Source organism: Gobio gobio (assembly GCF_949357685.1).
Source record: "Gobio gobio genome assembly, chromosome: 1".
NCBI lineage: Eukaryota > Metazoa > Chordata > Actinopteri > Cypriniformes > Gobionidae > Gobio > Gobio gobio.
Window position 1 is genome coordinate 18,396,681 of NC_137097.1, and position 13,288 is coordinate 18,409,968.

At 43.7% G+C, this 13,288-nt stretch overlaps 1 protein-coding gene across 1 annotated transcript; it reads left to right on the forward strand.

Moving 5' to 3' along the window:
* Positions 1 to 307: 307 nt before the first annotated feature.
* LOC307127831 (uncharacterized protein) lies at positions 308 to 10,858 on the forward strand. Its single transcript, XM_079819294.1, has 3 exons — positions 308 to 323; positions 1,063 to 1,197; positions 8,791 to 10,858. The coding sequence occupies exons 2-3, from the start codon at positions 1,113 to 1,115 to the stop codon at positions 10,197 to 10,199; spliced, it is 1,494 nt and encodes a 497-aa protein (XP_079675420.1). The 5' UTR covers positions 308 to 323; positions 1,063 to 1,112; the 3' UTR covers positions 10,200 to 10,858.
* The last annotated feature ends 2,430 nt before the right edge of the window (positions 10,859 to 13,288 follow it).

Consider the following 13,288-nt stretch of genomic DNA (forward strand, 5'->3'; position numbering starts at 1 on the left):
TGTCAAACGTCCAACGTCAAACCAACTTTACATCGCCTGACTAAAAAGAGTACAGAAAGTATTCTGAAAAAAAGGAAAGAACTAGAGAGGGCAATGGAAAATTAATTGCATTTAAAAAATCTATTGAGTATGCCTGGATCACAATCTATAATTAAGGATGTTATGATATTTCTGAAAGAAACAGCTTGCAAATAGGGTTTAGAATTATTAATTTCATACAGTTTATAAAATGAGTGTGAACGGGACTTTTATTTTGGTATGGTGTTGTGACGTCATAAGGCTGCGCCGCACACAAGCATCTGTTGTGGTTCGCCTGAAGAAAGGTTTGTGTTTCAAGCATTTTTAAAGCGAAGCAGAATCCATGATATATTATTAAATGTATCACTGCATTGTTTTATCTAACTTTTATCAGCGTTGTGTGAGTAAAGTAACAGAATAAACTCATGAGTAACAGAAGGAGCGGCTCATTTCTCTCTTTATGGTGAATCAGTTCAAACATGAGTTCAGTCATTGGAGAGAGAACCGGAGCATTAGACTCTCCGAGTCAATTGAACCGACTGAATCACAACAAATGATTCAGTGATTTGAAGCGCTCTAATACTATTGCTGTCTCGCAAGGTTGCTCCTCCGGAGGTCGGAGCAATTGAATAAATGTTCTATATTTTAGTTTTAGTTTAGTTTTGGTACTAAATACTATTTGTGCAATAATTATGGTCCATTAATGATCACTTAAAATATTTTTCTTCTAATAATTTTCTTATTTATATTACAATTAGTATAGAAATTAAGGTTAGATTAGAGAATTCTTATTCAAAGAGGCAAATTAGAGTCATTTTGTGGCTTGAAAAACTGACTAATATATCAAGGCTGTGAATTATTATATTAATCTGACCATCAGAATTCAACAACCAACCAACTAATTTATTAAACTCAAACCAATGTCTAAAAAAATAAAGCTTTTGTTTGGTGCGCTATACCTTTTAATTTCTAAGTGATGCTCTTTCATTTGAAGTTAATTTTCGTTTCTTGTTTCTTTCTGTTAATTATTCTCATCTTAAACAGGACAAACACACAGAAAAACCCCAGGTGAAGTGACTGAGATCAACTTAAAGATGGAGTTTATTAAAGAGGAGAGTGAAAACATGAAGATTGAAGCATCATTGAAAGTGAAACATGAAGAAACTGAGGAACAAACAGGTTGGTTTCATTCTCAAAGCTGAACTCAATCATTTGATTCTTATTAAAATCTCCAGCTACAGAAATTAAGGCCACCCCCCCCCCCCCCCAATTAATGATTATTAATTATTTAAATAAACAAAGAAGGAAAATAAATAGCAACTAGTTTGCTTAATTTCTGCGAATTCTTTACTGATGCAGGTAGGCCTACAAAAAAATCCCCCCAACTCGAGAGTCAAATGTCACCCATATACATATATGTATGTACCGATCAGGCATAACATTATGAACACCTTCCTAAAATTGTGTTGGCCCTGTTTTTGCTGCCAAAACAGCCCTGACCCGTCAAGGCATGGACTCCACTAGAGCCCTGAATAGATGTTAGCAGCAAAGCTGCATTTATCATGAATTCCAGTGCGGCAGAAATTGAAAATTTGATAAGCTCCTTTGAAAAGTTAAAGCCTGTTTTATAAATCGCCTCTTGCAAAAAAAAACGAGTCTATGGCGTCTAGTCACTTGAAGAATGAACTGGCATTAAGTTGGTTTGAAGTTATTAGACGTTCGATGCGCAAATTTAGGGACCATCTCTAAAGTTACATACGACATTGGTATACACGTTTCTAACTTCAATAGCATTTGAACGGAATGACTTGCAGTATCAAAACCAAATGTAAAGTGTTCATCTAAGTGTCAGCTATGACACTGACACACATTTTACATATTCCGGTCAAATGCTATTGAAGTTAGAAATGTGTAGCTACCAATGTTGTATGTAACTTTAGAGATGGCCCTTAAATTTGCGAATATAAAATATCCAGCGTCAAACCAACTTTTTGCCAGTGAAGAACGACGGGTAATGCTCCATGACGGCTCGTTGGCCTTTGTAATGTTGGTCGTAATTAGTCAACTAACTGCAAAATCCTGTGTCGTGGGAATCTGTATTTTATCAGTGAGTATTTTATCATCAAAGCGCAGCACATCCTCTGGGTCCTCCAAAAGAATCTCCACCATTAAAATGTCGCTGCTCTTCATCTTATATAATAAATAAATGTAATGCTCTCTGGAAAAAGGCTTTTGTACTGTGATTTTTACCTTTGGATTTCAAAAAGTTTTGAAGTTAGGACATCAGTGGGGTTGTTAAGACAGCTTTTAGGATTTTTTGTTGAGTTAGGATGCTTCTGTAATACCCGTTCCCTTTCAGTCGGTCACGTTTGACGCATGTCGGACGTCACCAACAAATTGGGATCACTTCTGGGATCCTCTATCAGCTTCGAGATATAGAGAACAGGCCAATGGGCCATTTGCATCTTACGCTCCGCCCTGCACTGCGGGTATAAACAGGAAGCGGATACAGCGGACTATTGTCATTCACTTCGGAGCTGAACACGGTGTCTATAAAGGAGACTGTTCCTGCTTCAGCAGAGAGAACAAGAGACGAGGCTTCTTTGAGTGCGGGGAGAGAAGGCACGATCAGCGGCGGCTGCGACGAGCTCACTGATACAGTGATAAACTGCTGTTCTCAGAGCACTGTTTGGTCTGTTGGTTCGGTGAGGGCGTTCCCAACGGTGAGTGCATACAACACAGGCTACACTACTCTCCTGTGTTTTGCCGCGGTCGCTCCTGGGTGCTTCAGCACATTTAAAAGAGCTTTTCTTCTAAAAGAGCAGCGCGGGTGTGACACTGCGTCTTTTTCAAGATATCATTCCACCCATTCGTTTCTGGATGCGGTTGTTTCCTGTCCTTATTGATGGCCATGATCCCTCTCGCATAAACATGTTGAGATTGAGTTCGTTGTCGATCCATGTTGCCTTTTTCATAAGGGCTTGAGTGTTCAGCGTGCCGTCTCACGGCCACGCTCACTATCTCACATGCCTGCTGGTAGTTTACAGATGGGATTGCTGGTCCTTAAAAAAAAAGGGGGGGGGGGGGTTAGCGTTTCATTTGGGGCTCTAGCAGAGGACAGATGTTAATCGCTGCATCGGAGAAAGGGCTGTTATGTGTTGAAAATGATATACTCATTTTTTTTACTCAATGATATACTTGACAGCCATGCTTTCCCGGGTGGCTGAGGCGTAGTGCAATGTGTAAATCGCCTTGCCCCCCCCTTGCCTTTTCCCGGATGTGCATTGGAAGGCTTTGGCACAACTATTTGGTGCCAAAATATGGAACACCAAAAGGGCCAAAATCTGTATAAAGTTTTCCCCTCTCTCACTACCCTCATCGGTGGGGTGGCAGTGCAACTGGCGGAAGGGGTACTCAGCGGAAGCAGGTAGTGTTGCACAGCACACTCAGACCCCACTTCGGGCAACTACCATGCCGTCCGAGTCAGGCCCCTGCACGCCGCTATGCTGCCCCGCTGCGAGTACGTCTGTGGTGCCGTTGGTCCTGCTTGCACGGTCACTGGGAGCCGATCTTGGATCTGTGATTCTTGAACCGGTCCCTTCACAGGCTGCTGTTCAGAATGCTAACGCAGAAACACATCTTCAGGTGCATCCGTCCCCAAGATTGGTAAGCAGCAATCGACCTGAAGGATGCGTACTTTCATGTCTCGATTCTCCCTCGACGCAGGGAGACAATTCCTACGCGTTGCGTTCAAGCAAGTATATCAGTACAGAGTCTTACCCTTCGGGCTGTCCCTTTTGCCCCGTGTCTTCACGAAAGTCGCGGTGGCGGTCATTGCTCCATTAGAGAGCGTGGTGACCTCAGCCGGTTGGGGTTTCGCGTCAACTGGGAAAAGAACAAACTCTGCCCCACGCAGAGGATCTCTTTTCTCGGTAAGGAGCTGGACTCGTTCGGTCTGACTGCGCGACTCACTCCGTGTTTCAGTAGCACAGAGGTGCCGCCAAAACTTCAGCCCGTGGTCAGAACCTTCGTTTCTACGGGCAGGAGTTCCCCTAGAACAAGTGTCCAGGCGGATGCCTCATTCACCGGCTGGGGGGCCACGTACAATGGGCTTGCAGTTTCGGGTCTGTGGACGGGGCCTCAGCTGATTCAAGATTCAAGATTCAAGAGTTTTATTTGTCACATACACAGTTATATACACAATATACAACTGGCAGTGAAATGTAAACAGGTCCGCTCCATGGACAGTGCAAATAACAGTTACAAGAACACAAGGGAAATTAAAATAGAAATAGAATAAAATTAGAATAAAAAGTATTAACATAAGTAGAGTTATAAATAAATCAAGTAAGATAAAAATAGGAAATAAGATAAAAATAAAAAAATAAAATAAAAGTATAAAATATAAAGTAAGTGGATATGATAAGTGAGATAAACTGTAGACTTAAAAATAAGTGTTAACATAAAATATATATATATATTTATATATAGAGAAGTATGATGTGCATGCAATAGGTATAATTGCAAATCGGAGTATAATGTGCAAACAGGAGTATGATGTGCAAACAGGTTTATTACAGGTTGTTACACAGTAACAATAGGAACGTAAAGTGCAGTGCAATGGCAGTATGTGAATGTTAATGTATAAACTGGATGTTTATGCGTGTGCGGGGTGAAGTGAAGTCACGTGACTGAGTTCAGGAGTCTGATGGCCTGGGGGAAGAAACTCCTCCTGAGTCTTTCAGTCTTTGCCATCAGGCTACGGAAGCGCTTACCAGATGGCAGCAGGGTGAAGTGAGAGTTTGCAGGGTGATTTATGTCTCTGATGATTTTGGTAGCTCTACCTCTGCAGCGTTTGGTGTAGATGTCCTGCAGAGACGGGAGAGCTGAGCCTGAGATGCGCTCGGATAAGCGCACCACTCTTTGCAGGGCTTTGGAATCGTGACTGGTGCTGTTCCCGTACCACGCTGTGATGCACTGAGTCAGGACACTTTCTATCGCCCCTCGATAGAAAGTTTTCAGGATGGCTGGTGAAACCCTGAATTTCCTCAGCTGGCGCAGGTGGTACAGTCTTTGCCTGGCTTTTTTCACCTGTGTCTGGATGTGTGTAGTCCAGGTCAGATCCTCGGAGATGTTCACACCCAGGTATTTGAAGCTGCTCACTCTCTCTACCGGTGTCCCGCTGATCATGAGAGGGGAGTATGACCGATGCTGTCTCTTCCTGAAGTCCACAATCAGTTCTTTGGTCTTGTTAACATTCAGAGAGAGACAGTTGTCCTGGCACCATGATGTCAGTTGCTCCACTTCGTCCAAGTATGCCGTCTCATTGTTGTTGGAGATGAGACCCAGGACAACAGTATCATCAGCAAACTTGATGATCGAGGTGGAGCTGTGTGTGGACAAACAGTCATGGGTGTAGAGAGAGTAGAGCAGGGGACTCAGCACACAGCCCTGTGGAGCTCCAACACTCAGGGTGATGGAGGTGGAGGTGAACTGGCCTACTCTCACCGCCTGGGGTCTGCCAGTGAGGAAATCTTCTATCCAGAGGCAGAGAGAAGAATTCAGGCCTAGATCCAGGAGTTTGTGTGTTAGCTTAATGGGAACTATGGTGTTAAAGGCTGAGCTATAGTCAATAAATAGCAGCCTGACATAGTTCCCACTTTTGCTGTCGATGTGAGTGAGGCAGGAGTGAAGGACGTGAGAAATGGCATCTTCAGTCGATCTATTGGGACGATAGGCAAACTGAAGAGGGTCCAAAGTGTCAGGAATGGAGGAGCAAATGTTGTTTTTAATGAGTCTCTCAAAGACCTTCATGACTAAAGATGTGAGAGCCACTGGACGATAGTCATTTAGGCAAGAGGGTTTACTGATCTTAGGTATAGGGATGATGGAGGATCGTTTGAAGGAGGTGGGGACAACAGATGTAGCAAGGGACTCGTTAAATATGGATGTAAAGAGCCCTGCGAGCTGATCAGCACAGGACCGCAGAACACGACCTGAAATACCATCCGGCCCAGCAGCTTTCCTGACATCCACACGTTTGAGTGCCCTCCGAACCTCGTCCTCCGAGACAGAGATCACGTGACCGTTGCTGCTCTGAGGGACTCTCTCTGACGCGTCACTCGCCGGAGTCGCGCTGCCGCGATTACCATCAAAGCGAGCGTAGAAAGAGTTTAACTCGTTCACCAGCAACGGATCAGCTCTCACCTCTGCAGAGGATTTAGTTCCAAAAGCACAGATGGTCCTCAGTCCCTGCCACATCCGCCGGGAGTCGTTGAGTTGGAAATGAGATTCCACTCTGTCTTTATAGCGGCGTTTTGCGGCTTTAACGGCGCGCCGGAGGGCGTAACATGAAGCTTTGTACTCCCTCATATCCCCCGTTAGGAGACCGGCATTGTAAGCGGTAGTGCGCGAGTTTACTGCAGTGCGAATTGAACTGTCCACCCACGGTTTCTGATTAGGGAAGGACGTTATAGTTATTGTTTGTGTGGCTTGCTCTGTCAGTGTGTTAATAAAGCAGAGCGCCACTTCTGTGAACTCGCTGACGTCTTCAGAACTCGCGCGGAACATGTCCCAGTCGACGTCATCAAGAGCTGCCTGTAGCGTGATCTCTGAATGGGATGACCAGCGTTTGACTTCCCTCCTCACCGGGGGCTCTTGAACGAGCCTTTGTTTATATTCCGGTGTGAGGAAAATGGCGGCATGGTCCGATTTGCCAAAAGCTGGCTGTGACCGAGCTTTGTAGGCGTTCTTAAACGGAGAGTAGCAATGATCCAGTGTGTTTGCTCCTCGTGTGGGACAGGAGACATGCTGGTGAAAGTTTGGCAATACTTTCTTTAGGTTTGCTTTGTTAAAATCACCCGCGACGATGAAAGCAGCGTCGGGGTGTTTGTTTATGAAGCCGCTGGTCACATCATGGAGGGCAGATAAAGCCAGCCCCGTGTCTGCCTGTGGTGGAATATAAACGGCAGTGGCGATGACCGAGGAAAACTCCCTCGGCAGGTAGAAAGGCCGGCAAATGATAGTTAAATGTTCCAAGTGAGGCGAGCAGGATCGCGAAAGAATGGAGATGTTCCTAGGATCGCACCATTTCTTGTTTATCATGAAACACATTCCACCGCCTTTAGATTTCCCGGTCTCGGCTGTTCTGTCCATCCGAAAAACAGAGAAGTTCTCGGACGGCGTCACGGCTGTATCCGGGACCGCTGGCGTGAGCCATGTTTCGGACAGACAATAGATGTTGCAGTCTCTCATGTCCCGTTGAAAACTTATCCTGGCTCTAAGATCGTCCATCTTATTCTCCAAGGATTGGACATTTGCGAGCAAAATGCTCGGGAGAGGAGGACTGAATGCTCTTTTTCTCAGTCTGTTGCGGATCCCAGCGCGTTTCCCGCTGTGTTTTTTGAATCTTCGCCGTCGACTCGAGTGGCCATTGTTCAACTCGGCGTCCCGGCGAATCTCAGATGGAAGATTGGAGAAAGTGTCCTGAAACAGGTCAGTGTAGCGGTAACCAAATTCCAGAAGTGTTTTGCTGTCGTAACAGATCAAAGCAGATGATCCGTTGGAAAAAATAGAGAGTAAAAGAGAGTAGAATAATAAATAAAAGCAAAGTCTTAGCGGAGCGACCTGAACGGCGACCGAACACGGCGGCGCCATCTCATCTCATGCTGCAATGGCATATCAATTGAATGGAGTTGTTAGCAGTTCGTCTTGCACTAGGCCGCTTCAAAACGCCGCTACTAGGCAAGCAAGTTCTGGTCCTTACGGACAAAACTAGGCATGTCACAACTCGCCCACCATCTCCTCCTCTGGAGTCAGAAGCATCTGAGGTCGCTTCGTGCCATTCATATTCCGGGCCTGATCAATCGTGCAGCCGACGAGCTCTCACGACAGCCAGGGCTTCTGGGAGAGTGGAGACTCCATCCCTAGGTGGTCCAGCTGATCTGGAGTCGCTTCGGGACCGCACAGGTAGACCTGTTTGCTGCCCCAGACACGACCCATTGCCAGTGGTTTTATTCCCTGACCGAGGGGACCCTCGGCTCGGATGCCCCGGCACTCAGATATGCAATGGGGAAAACCTACGCAAATGTGCGTTTTCCCCAGTGAGCCTTCTCGCATAGACACTGTGCAAGGTCCGGGAGAACGAGGAGCAAGTCCTGTTGGTCGCTCCGTATTGGCCCAACCGGACTTGGTTCTCGGAACTAGTGCTCCTCTCGACAGCACCTCCATGGCCCATTCCTCTGAGGAAGGACCTCCAGCGATAGCGGCAACATCTATGGCACCCGCATCCGGTTCTCTGGAAATTCCATGTCTGGTCCCTGCGGGACGCGGAGGTTCTAGGTGGCCTACCACAGGCTTCCTACAAGACGGGTTGGAGCAAAGGCTGTCTCCTTCCACCCTCAAAGTTTATGTTGCCGCTATCGCTGCAGGTAAGTCATTGGGAAAGCACGATCTGATCTTTAGGTTCCTGAGGGGGGCGAGGAGACTAAATCCGACTCAGAGTAGCTCTTCGTCTGTTACAGAGGCCAGCAGAAGGGAAAGGCTGTCTCCAAGCAGAGGATGGCCCACTGGATAGTGGATGCCATCGTCTTGGCGTATGAAACCCAAGACATGCCCTCCCCGCCTCCGCACTCTGTCCACCTTTTCCCCCAGTGCAACACCCTTGGGAATAGGAACTAGTTGGTTTTGATAATTTACATGTCCAAATGTTTTGTTGTCTGTTGCTTTTTGGCATTTAATTGGTGTTGATTTCCATTTCTCTTTTCACCTTAGACCTGACGGTACTGATAAAGGAGAGCGAAGTACTGAATGAAATGGAAGAGAAAGATCAATATAAGAATCATGAATTCATAACAAGAGAAAAAACTTTTTGTTGCTCAAAGGCTGGAAAGACATTGTCACGAAAAAGGGCTAAAAAGAAGGGAACTAGAAGCAATTTCACCTGCCAACAGTGTGGAAAGAGTTTCATTAAAAAACAACACTTTGTAGAACACATAATGATTCACACTAGAGAGAAGCCGTTCACCTGCCAAATGTGTGGAAAAAGTTTCAACCGAAAAGGAAATCTTAACCGGCACATGAGAATTCACACAGGAGAGAAGCCGTTTACACGCCTACAGTATGAAAAGACATTTGCTGAAAAAGAAAGCCTTAACCAGCACATGAGAATTCAGACGGGAGAGAAACCCTACACATGCACTCAGTGTGGAAAGAGTTTCACTACAAAACAACACTTTGTAGACCACATAAGGATTCACACTGGGGAGAAGCCTTACACCTGCCAACAATGTGGAAAAAGTTTCAACCGAAAAGGAAACCTTAACAGGCACATGAGAATTCACACTGGAGAGAAGCCGTACACCTGCCAACAGTGTGGAAAGAGTTTCAACCGAAAAGGAAGCTTTAACATGCACATGAGAGTTCACACTGGAGAGAAGCCTTACACCTGCCAACAGTGTGGAAAGAGTTACAGAGATAAAGGAAACCTTAACATCCACATGAGAATTCACACTGGAGAGAAGCCTTACACCTGCCAACAGTGTGGAAAGAGTTACAGAGATAAAGGAAACCTTAACATCCACATGAGAATTCACTCTGGGGAGCAACTCTACACATGCCCTCAGTGTGGAAAGAGTTTCACTAAAAAGCATAACTTTTTAGGCCACATAAGGATTCACACTGGAGAGAAGCCGTTCAGCTGCCAACAATGTGGACAAAGTTTCAACCGAAAAGGAAGCTTTAACATGCACATGAGAGTTCACACTGGAGAGAAGCCTTACACCTGCCAACAGTGTGGAAAGAGTTACAGAGATAAAGGAAACCTTAACAGACACATGAGAATTCACACTGGAGAGAAGCCGTACATCTGCCAACAGTGTGGAAAGAGTTACAGAGATAAAGGAAACCTTAACATCCACATAAGAATTCACTCTGGGGAGCAACTCTACACATGCCCTCAGTGTGGAAAGAGTTTCACTAAAAAGCATAACTTTTTAGGCCACATGAGGATTCACACTGGAGAGAAGCCGTTCACCTGCCAACAATGTGGACAAAGTTTCAGCCGAAAAGGAAGCCTTGACAGGCACATGAGAGTTCACACTGGAGAGAAGCCGTACACATGTGTTGGGAAAAGTATTAAGTATAAAATAGCCCATAAGTACCACATGATTATTCATGTATGAGAGAACTGGTTTCATATGTCATCAGTGTGGAATTAATTTCACAGACAGGAAACGCCTCATGTTTGAGAGACTGTATAATGTGCTCATTATTGTTACGGTCAGTGTGCGAAATCCCCGGCAAACGAAATTATTGAATAAGATTTGAATAAGTGAAGAGACCGAATAGATTTTACCGAACAATGAGGTCTCGTCCGCTTAGCAGTCTGAGATGATGTCATTTTTGCTGCGTGCACCTGATCGTGCGGACGTGTCGAGTATAAACAAGGCTTAAAGAAGGCTTTAAAGTGTCCGAGAAAGACGCAGAAATGGCCGTTTGCAGACACTGTTCTGCTGAATTGTCTAAGCACCTCCAAATGCAAGCCAGAGCACCCTCAGTTGATACTGTAATAATATATTGGCAAATGCTCCAGTGCATATTTGTGTCTGTAGAACGTCAAATGTATCCATTTACAACGTGACATAGTTGATGATCTCTTGTATGCAATGGCCAATATGTTTTAAGTTAGTCAGACTCCACTCACGGCTCAAACCGCCAGAGTTTTTATTCAGTGTTGAGTTATACAGGCTTGCAAAACCTCTCATGAACAAACAAACAAGATTTGATTATGTTTGTTATATTGTGCTTTGTTTGCATAATGTCTGCTGTAATGCTAAAAATGTAAAAAAAAAAAAAATAAATAAATTAGATCGGTATTGCGCAACAATCGGGAGATATTTCGCACACTGGTTATGGTACTGAATGTCCAGTAACTGTGAGGGGAGCAAAGAAGCCAGAGTCAAAAATCAATTTTCAATGTATTGATTATTAAAATGAAGGTTGAAAGACGTTTCACCAACAAAAGGAATTTTTTTTTTATCAGACTGGATAATTTGGATAAATGTTTGCCTTTTTGTTTTTTATTTAACGATTTAGAACACAAGCATTGATGTTTTACCACAGTTTTATATTAAAAAGGGACACAGTGGTAATAATTAGTTTGTCAGGATTGCACAGTAATCATACAGAAATACACCACATAGAGATGTGTTCAAAATAATAGCAGTCACACATCACTAACTAGATCAGTCACTGTTTTTGGTAGAAATGATATTTCTACATGGCAATTATTTTACTAGTCGGTGTAGTAGAGATATAGAACCAACAGACTATGCAGTCATGACATGCATGCTGCTGATTTTGTGTAATTGAATCATTAATTAAAAAGGCAGTGTTTAAAAAAATAGCAGTGTGGAGTTCAATTAGAGGTTATTCATTCTGTGAAGAAACTGATGTCAAACAAGTGGCCCTTATTTAAACACAAAGGCAACAAATGTCCTGTGCATTTCTCTCTAAAAATCTGAGTAAAATGGGTCGTTCCAGTTATTGTTCAGAAGAACAGCGTACTTTGATTAAAAAGTTGATTAGAGAGGAGAAAACAAAGAAGTGCAGAAAATGATAGGCTGCTCCGCTAAAATGATATCAAATGCTTTAAAATTGCAACCAAAACCAGAAAGTCGTGGGGAAAAAACCCCAAAACAACCATTCGAATGGATCGAAGAATAGCCAAAATGGCAAAGATCAGCTCTAGGGAGAGCAAAGAAAGTCTAAAGTTACCTGTGAGTACTGTTACAATTAGACAACGCCTACATGAAGCCAAGCTATCGGCAAGAAGCCCCCGCACATGCTGAAGAGGTTACAATTTGCCAAAGAACACATTGACTGGCCTAAAGAAAAATAGCGCAATTTTGTGGACCGATGAAAGCAAGATTGTTCTTTTTAGGTCTAGGGGCCACAGGCAGTTTGTCAAACGACTTCCAGATACTGAATTCAAGCCACAGTACACAGTGAAGCATGGTGGCGCAAGCATCATGATATGGGGATGATTCTCATACTATGGTGTTGGGCCTATTTATCGCATTTCAGCGATCATGGATCAGTTTGAGTACATCAGAATATTAAAGAGGTCATGTTGCCTTATGCAAAGAGGAAATGCCCTTGAAATGGGTTTTTCAACAGGACAACGACCCCAAACACACCAGTAACACCAGTAAGCGAGCAGCATCTTGGTTCCAGACCAACAAGATTAACATTATGGAGTGGCCAGCCCATTAGAAAACTTGGTGACATCAAAAATGCTGTTTCTGAGGCAAAACCAAGAAATGCAGAGGAAGTGTGGTATGTAGTGCAATCGTCCTGGGCTGGAATACCTGTTCACAGATGCCAGAAGTTGGTCGACTCCATACAACACAGATGTGAAGCAGTTCTCAGAAACTGCGGTTATACAACTAAATATTAGTCCAGTGATCGACAAGAAAGCGAAATCTTCAAGGATTTTTCAGTTTATACAGTACATGTTTGACTTTGTAAAGAAAAATGCATACACTGCTATTTTTTTGAACAGCCTAATATTCCTTTTTCTTCACTTTCTGTAGTTTTGACTTAGAACAGAATGTGCAGTGTTCCCAATGCATTTGCGTGTATTGAAATAAAAGGTATTATAAGGATTTTGAGCTTTACTCACTCCTTTTTTTAGTTTTCCCCTCTCTAATCAACTTTTTAATCAAAGTATTGTAAGGCAGCTGAAATCGCTCCAATGAATGGTAACGATAGCGACTCGAAGGCCGTTGCGCGTTTGTTTCTCTAGCTGGGTAGAATGGATTTAAAACTAATATCTTTAATCTGACTCCATTTATCATAGTTATCGAGTTTAGAAGAGAATGCCAATTGGTTGTTTGGTCATTTATATTTGATAGTTAGTCACACATTTAATCATTTTGTTTTAACCCTTTGATGAAATTATATCATTCCGTTCTGGAGATAGTTAATAATTACAGAGTAATTCAGAAAGGATCAAAATGTAACAATTTTATTAACAGTCAGGTAAATGTATAATGCCAATTACATAATCAAATCAAAGATAATTTGTACATAACATTAAATACTCTGTAGCAAAGAATAAGATATTGATACCTGACTGAATATTACGCAACGCAGAGTGTCTTGACACCCCACGTTACGGGCCAACTCCATTACAGTATGCGCCCCTGTAAGGCCCGTGAAATCGGTCCAATCAGCCGGTTCGCCAACACACGGGGAAGGTCGCACGTGT

Excerpts from the sequence above, each read along its gene's own strand:
- LOC307127831 (XM_079819294.1), top strand. The coding sequence starts at position 1,113 with ATGGAGTTTATTAAAGAGGAGAGTGAAAACATGAAGATTGAAGCATCA. Across the intron at positions 1,198-8,790 it reads AGAAACTGAGGAACAAACAG|ACCTGACGGTACTGATAAAG; the intron begins GTTGGTTTCATT and ends TTTTCACCTTAG.